Genomic DNA, 17,516 nt, shown 5'->3' on the forward strand with positions numbered 1-17,516 from the left:
CCTGCCTTCCCGCCTTTGGGACAACGACTCCCATTGTCAGGGCGGAGACGGGCATCTCCTCATTATATACAGATCTCTGGTGTAAATGGGAAGGTGCACACGGCAACAGAGACCAAAAATACAACATGACAACAAGCCGACAAAACGCTCATAAAAATGAAAAATAACAAAGCCTTGCGATACAGGCATATGGAATATAGCGCAAAAACAAATTCATATTCATTCAATATGTTTACTCCAGTACTGCAGGTGGCGCTAACTCAGTAGCGTCAACGGACTTCAGTTCAGGCAAAGTGGGTGATTGAGAGACAGCATTTCAAGGTCGCTCTACTGTTTTGAAGATGAATGTGTAGTAGAATTTCAACACATTCAGTTTCTATCTTTATAATTGTTACTATGGTGTGAACGGGAAATCCTGTTGTTTTTTGAGTGAAATAACACAGTGAAGACAAGGTTTTTCAGAAAGATAGCACATAGTGCTGCCTAAAACATACTGCAACCTTGTACTAAATGTTTTTTTGAGTCATTTATGTGAATTTAGGAAATCTACTATAGATTAAGTGCACTTACGTTGTGTAAATTTGTGCACTTGTGTCTAATGTGAATTAATGTTTTGTTGTGAATACTTAACTACCTGATCTGTTGAAATTAGATAATTGAACAAGAAAAAATATAATATATTTTTAGAGAATAAAGTGCCAGAACTGTCAAGACAATAACTTTTGTGTCCGTTTCTCTTTATTACTACAGGCCGACTCAGATCAAGTCTGAGGTTTGTAACATCAACAGTGAGGACAAACCCAGCCTGCCTCTCTCCTTCCACACTGAGTCCAAACCTACAGTCACTGGGTCCTGATTGTGACAGTGGAGCCCAGTTTGCACTGCAGGATCCAGAGATGGCATCAGTGAAGCTGGAAGACTGCAGTCAAACACTGGAGCTGAATGTCAACATTAAAGATGAAGAAGAGGAGGAGAAGATTGGTAAATCTGTTAATCATGGTAAAGGCAGGTTCTATCTTACTAAGTTATGACCCAGTCTATTGCTATTGTAAATTCTGTAATTCTGCCATCACATCCCTGAAGAACACCAGACTGTACAACAAAGCTTGTGTTGTTCTTTCCAACACCAGTATTGTCAGCATTTGTTTTATTAACTGAGCTATCTGGAGTGATCAGAGAGTAGACTAAAGAAGGGAAGTAGACAAACTACCAGTGTTTTAAAGTTCTATGAAATGAGTCTGTGTAGTTACTAACCCTTGTGATAGTGAGTGGAGGATGATATGAAATGAGTCTGTGTAGTTACTAACCCTTGTGATAGTGAGTGGAGGATGATATGAAATGAGTCTGTGTAGTTACTAACCCTTGTGATAGTGAGTGGAGGATGATATGGCTCATAATTTTCACTCCTTTTTGCTATCAGCTGTTGTCCACTTTTAGAATGGTTGTATTCCCCTTTTGTATTGGACAGTATAGAGCCTTCAGAAAGTATTCATACCCCTTGACTTATTCCACATTTTATGTTCCAGCCTAAATTCAAAATGGATGAAATTGATATTTAATATACCCAATACCCCATAATGACATACATAATGTATTTAGAAATGTTTGCAAATTTATACAAATTGAAGTGCAGAAATATCTCATTTACATAAGTATTCACACCCCCGAGTCAATCATTTGTAGAAACACCTTTGGCAGCAATTACAGCTGTGAGTCTTTCTGGGTAAATCTCTAAGAATTTTGCACACCTGGATGGTACAATGTTGTACAAATTCTTTAAGCCCGGTCAAGTTGTTTGTTGATCATTGCTAGACAGCGATTTTCATGTCTTGCCATAGATTTTCGAGCCGATTTAAGTCAAAACTGTAACTAGGCCACTCAGGAACATTTAATATGGTCTTGGTAAGCAACTCCAGTGTATATTTGGCCTTATTTTTTAGGTTATTGCCCTTCTGAAATGTGAATTTGTTTCCCAGTGTCTGTTGGAAAGCAGACTGCACCAGGTTTTCCTCTAGGATTTTGCCGGTGCTTCGCTCTATTCCATTTCTTTTTATCCCCCAATAACATTCAAGTCCTTGCTGATGACAAGCATATCCATAACATGATGCAGCTACCACCATGTGTAGAGTGGGACTCTTGATGTGTTGGATTTGCCCCAAACATAACGCTTTGTTTTCAGGATATGAATATGGCTGCATCACTGCCTGGTATGGCAACTTCTCGACCGCAAGGCACTACAGAGGGTAATGCGAACAGCCCAGTACATCACTGGGGCCAAGCTACCTGCCATCCAGGACCTCTGTACCAGGAGGTGCCGGAGGTGCCCCCCCCTGTTTTACACCACTGCTACTCTCTGTTATCATCTATGCATAGTCACTTTAATAACTCTACCTTGTCCATATTACCTCAACTAACCGGTTCCCCCGCACATGTTATTTTACTGCTGCTCTTTTATTACTTGTTACTTTTATTTCTTACTCTTATCTGTATTTTTTTCAACTGCATTGTTGGTTAGGGGCTTGTAAGTAAGCGTTTCACTATAAGGTCTACCTACACCTGTTGTATTCGGCGCGCATGTGACTAATAAAATTTGATTTGAAGTTAATTATTTTTTACATGTTTTTTTTGCAGTTTACTTTAGTGCCTTAATGCAAACAGGATGCATGTTTTGGAATATGTTTATTCTGTACAGCTTTGCTTCTTTTTACTCTGTTGTTAATGTTAGTATTGTGGAGTAACTACAATGTTGTTGATCCATCCTCAGTCTAACTATTTTAAAGTCACCATTGGCCTCATGGTGAAAACCCTAAGCAGTTTCCCTCCTCTCTGGCAACTGAGTTAGGAAGGACGGCTGTATCTTTGTAGTGACTGGGTGTATTGATATACCATCCAGAGTTAATTTAATAACTACACCATGCTCAAAGGGATAGTCAATGTCTTTTATAAAATGTTTTACCCATCTACTAATAGGTGCCCTTCCTTGTGAGGCATTAGAAAATGTCCCTGGTCTTTATGGTTGAATCTGTGTTTGAAATTCACTACTTGACTGAGGGACCTTTACAGATAATTGTATTTGTGGGTTACAGTGATGAGGTAGTCATTCAGAAATCATGATAACCATTATTATTTCACACAGAGTGAGACCATGTGACTTGTTAAGCTTGCCATAACAAAGGGGTTGAATACTTATTGACTCAACGTTATGGGGTACTCCACTGGCGTTATGGGGTACTCCACTGGCGTTATGGGGTACTCCACTGGCGTTATGGGGTACTCCACTGGCGTTATGGGGTACTCCACTGGCGTTATGGGGTACTCCACTGGCGTTATGGCGGGGTACTCCACTGGCGTTATGGGGTACTCCACTGGCGTTATGGGGTACTCCACTGGCGTTATGGGGTTCCACTGGCGTTATGGGGTATTCCACTGGCGTTATGGGGTACTCCACTGGCGTTATGGGGTACTCCACTGGCGTTATGGGGTACTCCACTGGCGTTATGGGGTTATGGGGTACTCCACTGGCGTTATGGGGTACACCACTGGGGTACTCCACTGGCGTGGGGTACTCCACTGGCGTTATGGGGTACTCCACTGGCGTTATGGGGTACTCCACTGGCGTTATGGGGTACTCCACTGGCGTTATGGGGTACTCCACTGGCGTTATGGGGTACTCCACTGGCGTTATGGGGTACTCCACTATGGGGCGTTCCACTGGCGTTATGGGGTTACTACTCCACTGGCGTTATGGGGTACTCCACTGGCGTTATGGGGTACTCCACTGGCGTTATGGGGTACACCATGGGGTACTCCACTGGGGCGTCCACTGGCGTTATGGGGTACACCACTGGCGTTATGGGGTACTCCACTGGCGTTATGGGGTATTCCACTGGCGTTATGGGGTACTTCCACTGGCGTTATGGGGTACTCCACTGGCGTTATGGGGTACACCACTGGCGTTATGGGGTACTCCACTCCACTGGCGTTATGGGGTACTCCACTGGCGTTATGGGGTACTCCACTGGCGTTATGGGGTACTCCACTGGCGTTATGGGGTACTCCACTGGCGTTATGGGGTACTCCACTGGCGTTATGGGGTACTCCACTGGCGTTATGGGGTACTCCACTGGCGTTATGGGGTAAAGACTAAACTGTTTACAGGCCTGCCATATATAACACTTTCTGGCCAACTGGTGGTTTAGAATCTACAGATGTGGTTTTCATATTCAGATGGTAAATAGTCGTTGTAGAATTCATGTTGATACAACGATATCCAATATCTAGTCATGTATCCATGCCCTTGCATGTGTGTGGTATTGTGTGTAGGCCAATGATACAATCTCAATTTAATCCATTTTAAATTCAGGCTGAAACACAACACAATGTAGAAAAGGTCAAGGGGTGTGAATACTTTCTGAACACACTGTATATGAAGTCATATGTATATCTCACTGACTGGTTCTTCTGATGTTGTTCACACAGGAGACCATGTTGAGACATTCTCTACATCCAGAGAGCAACAGCAGGAAGATCACAGAGTTAAGAGGTCTCACCACTGCCCACATTGTGAGGAGATTTTCCCAATTCTATCAAAGCTAAAAATACACCTAAAAATGCAAAGAGGAGAGAATCTGTATTCCTGCACTGACTGTGAGAAGAGCTTCACAACATCAAGGGCTCTGACAGTTCATCAGAGAGAGCACACTGGAGAAAAGTCTTACTCTTGCACTGACTGTGGGAAATGCTTCAATAGATCATCTAAATTAACCATTCATCAGAGAGTGCACACAGGAGAGAAGCCTTACTCCTGCTCGGACTGTGGATCGAGTTTCTCCCAATATGGCCACTTAAAATCACACCAACGTATACACACCGGAGAGAAGCCATACTTCTGCGCTGACTGTGGGAATAGCTTCACAACATCGAGGGCACTGACAATTCATCAGAGAGTGCACACTGGAGAGAAGCCTTATTTCTGCTCTGATTGTGGAAAGAGTTTCTCCCGATTGGACACCTTAAAAAATCACCAGTTAATACATCAAGGACAGAAGCCGTACTCCTGCTCTGACTGTGGGAAATGCTTCATTAAATCAGCTAAATTAACCATTCATCAGAGAGTGCACACTGGAGAGAAGCCTTATTTCTGCTCTGACTGTGGAGAGAGTTTCTCCCGATTGGATGCCTTAAAAAGTCACCAACTAATACACAAAGGACAGAAACCTTACGTCTGCTCTGACTGTGGGAAGAGTTTCTCTCAACTGGGCAACTTAAAAACCCACCAACGTATACACTCAGGAGAGAAGCCATTCTCCTGTTCTGACTGTGGGAAGGTATTCTCAGTATCTGGCAACCTAAAAACTCACCAACGTATACATAAAGGAGAGAAGCCATTCTCCTGCTCTGATTGTGGGAAGAGTTTCTCCATGTCAGGCAACTTAAAAACCCACCTACGTATCCATAAAGGAGAGAAGCCTTACTCCTGTTCTGACTGTGGGAAATGCTTCAAAACATCAGCAGAGGTAAATGTTCATTGGAGAACACACACAGGAGAGAAGCCTTACCACTGTGACTGTGGGAAAAGTTTCTCCAGGTTGAATACCTTAAAAACCCACCAACGTATACACACAGGCGAAAAGCCATTCTCCTGCTCTGTCTGTGGGAAGAGTTTCTCTGTATCATGCAACCTAAAAACCCACCAACGTATACACACAGGAGAGAAGCCATTCTCCTGCTCTGACTGTGGGAAGAGTTTCTCCATATCGGGCAACCTAAAAACCCACCATTGTATACATAAAGGAGAGAAGCCTTACTCCTGCTCTGCTCGTGATAAATGCTGAGGTAAACGTTCATCGCAGAACACACAGGAGAGAAGCCTTACCACTGTGACTGTGGACAAGAGTTTCTCCAGATTGAATACCTTATAAACACACCAACATATACATAAAGGAGAGAAGCCTTACCACTGACTGTGGACAAGCGTTTCTCCAGATTGAATACCTTAAAAACACACCAACATAAAGGAGAGAAGCATCATCAGTTCTCTCAGACCAGTGGAGATTAAAGTCACTCCATCACTTAATTCTCATCTCATATAGGAAGTAGTAACAAACAGTTCATTTGATCAAAAGAAGAAAGCGTAGCACACTGTTGTTTCTCACTGTGCAGTGGAAAGGGAGCGTTTTCTACAACGTTAGCCTCTACTTTACCGATCAGTGTGTTTTGTTAGCTTCTACTGTAGAGATATTGAGATCACCATGGATTTGCCCTTAGGGTTGGATTCCCTCTGAGGTGTCTCTCATTGAAACAATAAAGTCTGAGGGTTGACTGGGTGGTACTGCTTTCATCTAAACTTTTCTGTGGGAATGAGTTAGTAGATACAACATGTATCAGATAGAGATGGTGTGATGGTCAGTTTTCTGTGGGAATGAGTTAGTAGATACAACATGTATCAGATAGAGATGGTGGGATGGTCAGTTTTCTGTGGGAATGAGTTAGTAGATACAACATGTATCAGATAGAGATGGTGTGATGGTCAGTTTTCTGTGGGAATGAGTTAGTAGATACAACATGTATCAGATAGAGATGGTGGGATGGTCAGTTTTCTGTGGGAATGAGTTAGTAGATACAACATGTATCAGATAGAGATGGTGTGATGGTCAGTTTTCTGTGGGAATGAGTTAGTAGATACATGTTGTATCAGATAGAGATCATCACATCAGTTTTCACCATAAATTTGGCTGGATTATTTGTTGCTACTGTTTGTTTAATGATACACAGGCTATGAAACGACTACATATTTATTAAGTTGTCTTTTAAAACTACATTTGTTATTTTAGTCATTGATGATGAACATGTTTGGATAACTGCATTGATCTGCCAATACATTTGGTACGTGTATTTGTGTTGGTCAATCTCTTCTCTTTTGTATTATTCTTGTGTACAGCTGGCTGGAGTGTTTACGGACATATGGGGGTAGAAGCTGTTAAGGAGCCTTTTTGCTCCGGTACCTCTTGCCATGCGGTAGCAGAGAGAACAGTCTATGACCTGGGTGATTGGAGTCGTTGACAATTTTTGGGGCTTTCCTCTGACACCGCCTAGTATATAGGTCCTGCTTGGTCCTAGTGATTTACTGGGCCGTACGCACTACCCTCTGTAGCACCTTACGGTCAGATGCCGAACAGTTGCCATACCAGGCAGAGATGCAACTGGTCAAGATGCTCTTGATGGTGCAGCTGTAGAACTTTTTCAGAATCTGGGGACCCATACCAAATCTTTTCAGTCTCCTGAGAAGACTGAAATATACTAATTCCTTATCCATGTCTGAATTTCTAAACTAAATCATATCAAAACCATTCAATTGTACAACATGTCCTGTTATCTTTGTAACAAAGTTATGCATGTTAATTAAAACAATTATACTATAAATACAGGCAAAATAAACATCCACAGAAATCCCAATTATACTCATTATTCAGCTTGAATCTTTCCAAAACATGTTTAGCGGGATAAATGCTTTATAAAAATCAATAAACATAAGAAAACTATCATAAAGGATGAGGTCATTATAGTCAATCATATCTAAGATCAACCTGAGATTATTACTAATGTGTTGACCATGCAGAAAACCAGACTGTTCTTCATCAGTGATAGGATGTAAACCTTGCTTTAAACTACCAACTACAAGGGCAAATTACTTTCCATCCCAGAATGGAAAAAAAAAGGGCTAAAAATTGGTGTGGAAAATGATTCTGATGAATCGTTGCTTGTTGGAGAACGTTTTTTAGGAAAAGGATGTTCATTTGGGAAACCCTTTAGAAGTCACGAGAACGGTGAAGAAGGCACGACGGTGAAGAAGGCACAACGGTGAAGAAGGCGGTGAAGAAGGCACAGGGACAGTGAAGAAGGCGCGGGGACGGTGAAGAAGGCACAGGGACAGTGAAGAAGGCACAGGGACGGTGAAGAAGGCACAGGGACAGTGAAGAAGGCACAGGGACAGTGAAGAAGGCACGGGGACAGTGAAGAAGGCACGGGGGACAGTGAAGAAGGCACGGGGACGGTGAAGAAAGACGGGACGGTGGACAGTGAAGAACGGTGAAGAAGGCACGGTGAAGAAAGGCACGGTGAAGGGACAGTGAAGAAGGCACAGGGACAGTGAAGAAGGCACAGGGACAGTGAAGAAGGCACAGGACGGTGAAGAAGGCACGGGGACGGTGAAGAAGGCATGGGGACGGTGAAGAAGGCACAGGGACAGTGAAGAAGGCACGGGGAAGGTGAAGAAGGCACGGGGTGAAGAAGGCACGGTGAAGAACAGTGGGGACAGTGAAGAAGGCACGGGGACAGTGAAGAAGGCACGGGGACAGTGAAGAAGGCACGGGGACGGTGAAGAAGGCACGGGGACGGTGAAGAGGACGGTGAAGAAGGCGGGGACGGTGAAGAAGGCACGGGGACAGTGAAGAAGGCACGGGACAGTGAAGAAGGCACGGGGACAGTGAAGAAGGCACGTGAAGAAGGCACGGGACAGTGAAGAAGGACGGGGAGTGAAGAAGGCCCGAGGACAGTGAAGAAGGCCCGAGGACGGTGAAGAAGGCCCGAGGACGGTGAAGAAGGCACGGGGACGGTGAAGAAGGCGCGGGGACAGTGAAGAAGGCGCGGGGAGAAGTGGATGCAGTCTAAGTAACCAGGAGTGGTATGGTGTTGATATCGTGTAGTCATAGTAACCAGGAGTGGTATGGTGTTGATATTGTGTAGTCATAGTAACCAGGAGTGGTATGGTGTTGATATCGTGTAGTCATAGTAACCAGGAGTGGTATGGTGTTGATATTGTGTAGTCATAGTAACCAATAGTGGTATGGTGTTGATATCGTGTAGTCATAGTAACCAAGAGTGGTATGGTGTTGATATCGTGTGTATCTAAAGAGCAAAATGAGCGTGCATTGTGGATCACGAAGTTAACGCATGAAGTGGACTGCTTTGATTTTCAGAGCAGGACACCGGTAAAAGCTCTTTTATTGAGTGTGTACCGCTGTATGGAGAGTGGGGAATAGAAGCAAAGTTTATCTGTAGTATTGATGTTTTGCTGAGTGTGTACCGCCTTGTTGTCATGGAAATTCTAACGAGAAAGGAGAGAGACTAGATTCTTCAAACAACCTGAATTTGAATTAAGATTTGCAAAACTGAGACTGGTGAAACATCACCTCAATGGTGTATGGTTGAGAGCCCAATGATACAAAGATAAGTTATTTTATAGTACATGCATAAACGCCCTTTGCACAACATTCTACCCAATAATCATAGGTGCAGAGTGAAGAGTCGTTCTCCTTTTCTCTAGGCCCTAGCCAACAGGACACATGCCAGGGCCCCCCCAGCTCATTATGCTGAGTCATGTTGACTATGTTACTTTGTTCGTCTCAACAATAGGATGCATTATTATGGGGTCAATTTCACGTCATATTGAATTCAAAAAAATAAATTGTGAAAAATTAAAATAAAGTTGAGAATGTAAACATATTTTCGAGGACGGGTGAAATAATGGATGTTTAAATCAAAAACTAGTCAATTCAAATATTTAAAAAAAGAATTTGTCAGTTTTTAAAATGATTTGCTTACAAGTTTTGGGGTTTTGCTTTTGACGTCTTATTTTTGTTTACAATTCTATTACATTTTGCTTTCAATTGATTGGTTTTTGATTTAAACATCTATTATTTCACCCGTCCTCAAAAATATGTTTACATTCTCAACTTTATTTTTATGTTCACAAATGATTTTTGAATTCAATACATATGGCGTGAAATTGACCCCATACATTATCATGGTTGCAAGCTATATTGGTGCTACATCTAGACGTTAAGGAGAAAGAGGTACAGAGAATATTTAGGAGAAAGAGGTACAGAGAATATTTAGGAGAAAGAGGTACAGAGAATATTTAGGAGAAAGAGGTACAGAGAATATTTAGGAGAATATTTAGGAGAAAGAACAGAGAATATTTAGGAGAAAGAGGTACAGAGAATATTTAAGAAAGTACAGAGAATATTTAGGAGAAAGAGGAACAGAGAATATTTAGGAGAAAGAGGTACAGAGAATATTTAGGAGAAAGAGGTACAGAGAATATTTAGGAGAAAGAGGAACAGAGAATATTTAGGAGAAAGAGGTACAGAGAATATTTAGGAGAAAGAGGAACAGAGAATATTTAGGAGAAAGAGGTACAGAGAATATTTAGGAGAAAGAGGTACAGAGAATATTTAGGAGAAAGAGGAACAGAGCCTTCGTCCTAAGAGGAAGCCACAGAGAAACTTGTGAAGTCTGCAGTGCTTGTTCTCTTATGGTCATAGGTCTGTCTTCCCACACACAAGTTCATTAATGCAGTAGTTTAAGCATTTAATCACAAACAAACCTTAATTCCTAATAATCTTAATTTCTGTCACCACACTATGTAAAGCCGGGATATATCAGTTACGTAGTAAGAGCGTTTGTGTAAAACCTGATGCAATGGAAGAAGTCTAAAAAGTGTCAAGTGTTTGCAGACAGTAGGAATATGTTATTGAAGAGTCTGAATGTAAAATGTTTCAACTGTGGTGGGGGTCATATTCCTGAATTCCCAGAGTGCCCTGTTAGGGTGAAAGAGGTTGAGGGGTCAAGGATCAGGGCTGTACAGCAAATCGCCAATGTGGAGACAGTGAAGAGAGTTGAAGGGGAAAAAGGCCACAGTTTTGAAGAAAATCGCAACCAGTTGCAAATATTGTACGTCAATCAAGTGATCTGGATACACTTATTGCGAAGAAGATGGATTTTGTAGCATTTATAGCCACAGTTATTAATTGTACTGCACAAGAAATTCAGTAAGATGGACATCCTTATATCTGCATTTGAGGAGTTTTTGGGCCTCCAAGACCTCACTGCAACAGAAAAGCAGGCTGATTCAGTCTAATTTAAATGTTGATAGTTTGTATGGATTCGTCTTTATATTTATTTATTTATTACCCACCTGTAGTGTAGGTGGCAGAATGCCATTATACCAAAAATTAGATGTCGCCAAAGGGTTTTATAACCAAGATAAACTACAGCCTTCCAACGGGACCAAATGAGTCATAGTGTGCAGAATAAGCAAGGAGCTGGGCAGAGCCAAGCACGAGCAAGCAAGATCCTAGTGGCGCATTCTAGCATTCATCTGCATATTTCGTTCGGTAACGCCTCCTCTTTGAAGTACACTTGTGCAATAACTCAATTCGCCTTTGCACGCCTTATAAACGACGCGATTGTTAACTTTTGCAAGGGTGAGGTCTACTACCCGCAGTCTACTCTGTTCATAGCATTTTAGTTTTGGGAACAAAAAACTGTATTGAGATCAGATGTTTCTTCGATGAGAAAATGCTAAATGTCGGCCCAAATCCATCTCTTTCCATCTTCTCCCACTGCCAGCCAGAGTGTGAACGCCAAGCGGATGCTTCACATTTATACATCCGGTGAAATATCGGTCTCATTGTTCTATCTGTGATGTCGCTGTTGAACTGTGGTAGTGGAGGAACAGGAAGTAAAAACAAAACAAAGAAAGCCGCAGAACTGTGCTGTCGAAACGATAGCTTTTGCATTACTACAGGTATGTAATAGCACGTTTAAACCTCATTTCGAAAGAATATGTCATAACATATCAGGTAACAAATCGGTATAGTATCATGTTAGGTGTAACGTTTGGTAAAGGTTTCTATGTGCTGTTTTTCCCCCCCGTTAAACCGAATGAGTGAAGAACGCGATAAAAGTTATTTTACAAGTCACATAGCTAGAGACCTTGGTTTGTCTAAGTGAATGTACATTTCAGCAAGGTCATTTCATAAAGAATCCATTTATTTGACATTTCTAAATTAGTGACGCGAGCTGCTAAAATGGCGGCGCCAACAACTGCGTCACCAGACTTCAGTACAGGCAGTGCGGATGCATCAGAGACTGCCAACCACTATATGAAGAAGTTTAAGGAAAACATCAACTCAAATTGCTCCTTTTGTAATGACCACCCAGAAACAGTGTTGCATCTTTTTTGGCATTGTATGCATGTAAGAAAACTGTGGCAAGACATCAGTAGGTTTATAATTGAACACATTTATGAAGATTTTACACTATTGTGGAGAGATGTACTGTTTGGATTCTTTACATACAATAGAAATAAGCAGAATCATGTCATTAATTTCATTATTCTTTTGGCCAAATTTCATATACACAAATGTAAATTTACAAACAGAAAACCACATTTTCGTACCCTACAAAAAGAAATTGAACTGTATTTTAAGACAGTTAAATGCTCTACTAACAAAAAAGCTATTAGAATTGTAAGTATATGCATGTCCCTTAAGGTCCTTATGTAATTGTAATGTGATATTGTACCCCCTAGCCCCGCCCCTAGCCCCGCCCCTAGCTCGATTGTCTATTATTTGTAATCTATGCATGCTTGTGTTCCATCATGTGCTTTATGTATTGATTTGATATTAATAAAAACAATTACAAAAGGATGCATCAGAGACAGAGAGTAGATGAGCGCTCGGAAATCCCGCTCACTGCTCCGGCGTTCCACGTTCTTTCCAAATGCTCCGCTAACAACTGCATTTATAATTTACAGGAAAGAAAATTGCCGCTCCATTCATTAAAATCACAATGTAACCATCACCCGTCTATTTTTGTGACTACACGGACCTACCATCTTGGTTTTGAAGTATTGAAACCAAGCCATTTGAATTAAACGTTAATCAACATGAAAAGGTGAATGTAAGAAGCGTTCATTTCAAATAGGCTACCTGTCATATTAAACAGCATATAACACCATAAATAGGCTACCTGTCATATTAAACAGCATATAACACCATAAATAGGCTACCTGTCATATTAAACAGCATATAACACCATAAATAGGCTACCTGTCATATTAAACAGCATATAACACCATAAATAGGCTACCTGTCATATTAAACAGCATATAACACCATAAATAGGCTACCTGTCATATTAAACAGCATATAACACCATAAATAGGCTACCTGTCATATTAAACAGCATATAACACCATAAATAGGCTACCTGTCATATTAAACAGCATATAACACCATAAATAGGCTACCTGTCATATTAAACAGCATATAACACCATAAATAGGCCAGGTGCCAGACAGGGAGCCTAAGAAGGAAATGAATCATTTAAGTTATATTATTTCAATGATTTATTTCAAGGCTATAGCCAACAAAGAAATACATTGTGAAGCGAGCGCGACTAGGGTTGCCAACTTTCTCACTACCAAATAAGGTACAAAAGGTGGCGTGCACGGTGACACGGCGGTGTGGGTATGAATATACAGTGTATTCAATTGGAAAGGCAAAAGGCATTATGAGTTATGTGAGCTGGGCAAGTAGCTTTCAGAATGCGATTGTTGTCACTGCTCAATAACTGGTAAACGGAGTGGTGTTTTCCAAAGTTGACATGGGCATTATCTGCTGCATAGGCTGTGATGTGTCTAATATCCTGTTCATGCTTTTCCAGACAGTTCATCAGAGCTTGATGTTTGCCATTTGCAGTTTCATCACTGTCTTCATTAAAAGTAAAGAAACTTGCACTGCACCATCCCTTGTTTGAGGCATCACTGGCAACTGAGAAATACACGCTCACCTTCCGTAGGAGGCAGATCATCATTTTCCGCAGTAGACGTCACGAAGAATGCGCCGATATTGCTAGCACCTTTAGCTAGCGTGGCCTTCTTGTGCATTTCTGTGGATGCATGCGGAGTTAGGTCACTCTCCCCTCCATTGGCCAATTGAGAATTCCTGACGGCATAAAGTACAGAAAGCTTTCGTCGAGTCACCACTGACGGGCTTAACCCACGACTTTGTTAATTCACATTGTTTGTTGTAGCTGCACAGCCTTCTCTTTTTTTTGCAGGTTTATCCATATTTCCTTGATATGCAAAACCGAGCGAACAACAACATACATTACTTTGCAGGAATTGGCGCGTTTACGCTATACTGTGATGAATATACGGGACAAGGGAGGTCCCGTATGGGACAAACCCATTTAGCCCAATATAAGGGACATCCCGGCTAATACGGGACAGTTGGCAACCCTAAGTGCGACACTAGACTGGTAGGGAGTCAGGGACTTTAAGCGCTCAGCATTTTAACAGCATTTAGTTGTATTAAATCAGTCTATAATAATATAGAATATACAGTGCATTCAGACCCCTTGACTTTTCCCACATTTTATTACATTACAGTCTTATTCTGAAATGGATTAAATCGTTTTTTTCCTTCATCAATCTACACACAATACCCCATAATGACATCACAATACCCCATAATGACATCACAATACCCCATAATGACATCACAATACCCCATAATGACAAAGCAAAAACTGTTTTTAGACATTTTTGTCAATTTATAAAAAAGTATATATATATATATATATATAGCATTTCCATATTCAGACCCTTTACTCAGTACTTTGTTGAAGCACCTTTGGCAGCGATTACAGCCTTGAGGCGAGGCTTCTGGGTATGACGCTACAAGCTTGGCACACCTGTATTTGGAGAGTTTCTCCCATTCTCTGCAGATCCTCTCAAGCTCTGTCAGGTTGGATGGTTAACGTCGCTGCACAGCTATTTTCAGGTCTCTCCCAGGATGTTCGATCGAGTTCAAGTCCGGGCTCTAGCTTGGCCACTCAAGGACATTCAGAGACTTGTCTCGAAGCCACTCTTGTGTGGTCTTGGCTGTGTGTTTAGGGTCATTGTCCTGTTGGAAGGTGAACCTTCGCCCCAGTCTGAGGTATTGAGTATTCGGGAGCAGGTTTTCATCAACGATCTCTCTGTACTTTGCTCTGTTCATCGTTCCCTCGTTCCTGACTAGTCTCACAATCCCTGCCTCTGAAAAACATCCCCACAGCATGATGCTTCCACCAGATTTGACGCTTGGCATTCAGGCCAAAGAGTTCAATCTTGGTTTAATCAGACCATAAAATCTTGTTCCTCATGGTATGAGAGTCCTTTAGGTGCCTTTTGGTAAACTCCAAGCGGTCTGTCACGTGGCTTTTACTGGGGAGTGTCTTCCATCTGGCTACTCTACCATAAAGGCCTGATTGTTGGAGTGCTGCAGAGTTGGTTGTCCTACTGGAAAGTTCTCCCATCTCCACAGAGGAACTCTGGAGCTCTGTCAGAGTGACCATCGGGTTCTTGGTCACCTCCCTGACCAAGGCCCTTCGCCGCCGATTGCTAAGTTTGGCCGGGGTGCCAGCTCTAGGAATAGTCTTGGTGGTTCCAACTTCTTCCATTTAAAAATGATGGAGGCCGCTATTCTTGGGGACCTTCAATGCTTCAGAAATGTTGTTGGTACCCTTCCCCAGATTTGTGCCTCGACACAATCCTGTCTCGGAGCTCTATGGACCAATCCTTCGACCTCATGGCTTGGTTTTTGCTCTGACATGAACTGTCAACTGTGGGACCTTCTATAGACAGGTGTGTGCCTTTCTATATCATGTTCAATCAATTGATTTTTACCACATGTGGACTCTAATTAAGTTGTAGAAACATCTCAAGGATGATAAATGGAAACAGGATGTACCTGAGCTCAATGTCAAGTCTCATAGCAAAGGTTCAGAATACTTAGGTAAATTAGGTATTTCTATATATATTTTTTGAATATATTTGCTAAAATGTATAAAAACCTGTTTTTGCTTTGTCATTCTGGGTTATTGTGATGTCATTCTGGGTTATTGTGATGTCATTCTGGGTTATTGTGTGTCGATTGATGGGGGGGGGATGATTTAATACATTTTAGAATACGGCTGTAACGTAACAATGTTTTGAAAAAAGGAAGGGGTATGAATACTTTCTGAATGTACTGTAGGCTGTGACTTGCTTAGGCTCAGTGACTTTGAATTTATATTTAGAAACACCAGTTTGGCCAGAGTTTGTTTGCTTCTGGTTCATGTGATGGTGCCTGGAGAGCAGGCCAGCAGCGGAGAATATCCTCTCTGCGCTTGCAGAGCCGCTGGGGATGGCAAACACCTTTTTGGCCACTCATTCCAGGCTGGGCAGGGATGCAGAGTTGTTGTTTTTCCTATAGATAGGCCTTAAAGTTTTTAGGCAAAATAACTCAAACCTAAATATAAAGCTCCTTGAAAGTGTGACTATGCCAGGCCTATTGGGCCTAATTCAATTATGGCCTATTGAATAGATAATAGAACCAAAATGAAGGAAACTTTTAAGATATCTGATTTTTAGTTTATAAATACTTTGCTACAATGACACACTTCATTAGCTACCCACCTCGTTCCTTTCTTTTAGCATGTGCATGTAGTAAAGTACACCATCATGCTTTCAGGATATGTCTTTTCAGATTCCACTATGGTTCTTTAGTTGTGGACATTTACATCACAAGAAATGGCTCTTGGTCCTCATCTTTGTAAGTCACCTTGATTTTGTTTCTTTATGAAAATATTTAGCGAACTCCATGACTGTAGCTAAAGCACGGGGTTATAGCAGCACACAAGTACACTACCAATACAAGCTGGGCCCTGAGCTCATGAAGTGTGTGCTGCTGGAGAGAGATTTGGAGCGGGCGAGAAGGCTGACACTCCAGCCGGTGGGAATCTTGCTCCGTGCCCCAGTCAGAATGAGCTCTGATCAGAGAGAGAGAGAGAGAGACAATTTCACGGTCGCACTACTGTTTTGAAGCTGAATGTAATGATTATCAGTTTTCTACATGTGTACTAATGTTCAGACACTTTTAAGTTGTTTCTGTCTTGATCTATAATGGTTAATATGGTGTGAATGGGAAATACAATGTGTGTGACTGAAATAATAGTTAAGACCAGGTTATTGTAAAATAGCACATAGTGCTGCTTAAAACATACTAACTTTGTACTAAATGGGCTTTGTCATTTATTTTGATTCAGGATATCTACTATAGGTTAAGTGGACTTACGTTGTGTCATTTTAAAGTGTGTACTTTGTGTCTAATGTGAATGAATGAATGTTTTGTTCTCAATGCTTTAGGTACCTGATCTATTGAAGTGAGAATTGAACAAGAAGAAATAATCATGTATTTTTAGAGAATAAAGAAAGTGCTAGAACTGTCAAGACAATAACTTTTTGTCTGTTTCTCATTGTTACTACAGGACTAGAATTAAGTCTGAGGCCGGTAACATCAACAGTGAGGACAAACCCAGCCCTCCTCTCTCCTTCCACACTGAGTCCAAACCTACAGTCACTGGGTCCTGATTGTGACAGTGGAGCCCAGTTTGCACTGCAGGATCCAGAGATGACATCAGTGAAGCTGGAGGACTGCAGTCAAACACTGGAGCTGAATGTCAACATTAAAGATGAAGAAGAGGAGGAGAAGATTGGGAAATCTGTTTCTCATGGTAAGAGCAGGTTCTATCTAACTAAGTTTGTTGTTCGTTCCAACTTCCCACTGTGTATGAACAGTTGCAGTAGAACTGTTTCATGATGAGCTGTTTCAATGAGAAGGTAGATGTTATTTAATGCTACTGAG

At 41.7% G+C, this 17,516-nt stretch overlaps 1 protein-coding gene across 1 annotated transcript in view; it reads left to right on the forward strand.

The window, feature by feature from the left end:
• LOC112243494 (zinc finger protein 721) overlaps positions 1-17,516 on the forward strand; it is an 87,342-nt gene that overhangs the window by 54,046 nt on the left and 15,780 nt on the right. Inside the window, exons 4-7 of the mRNA XM_042318374.1 lie at positions 751-999; positions 4,480-5,832; positions 11,468-11,590; positions 17,140-17,385. Of these exons, the coding sequence (XP_042174308.1) occupies positions 751-999; positions 4,480-5,832; positions 11,468-11,590; positions 17,140-17,385 (1,971 nt within the window). The remainder of the gene's footprint in view (positions 1-750; positions 1,000-4,479; positions 5,833-11,467; positions 11,591-17,139; positions 17,386-17,516) is intronic.

The sequence above is a fragment of the Oncorhynchus tshawytscha genome, unplaced genomic scaffold (genome assembly GCF_018296145.1).
Source record: "Oncorhynchus tshawytscha isolate Ot180627B unplaced genomic scaffold, Otsh_v2.0 Un_contig_2903_pilon_pilon, whole genome shotgun sequence".
Lineage (NCBI taxonomy): Eukaryota > Metazoa > Chordata > Actinopteri > Salmoniformes > Salmonidae > Oncorhynchus > Oncorhynchus tshawytscha.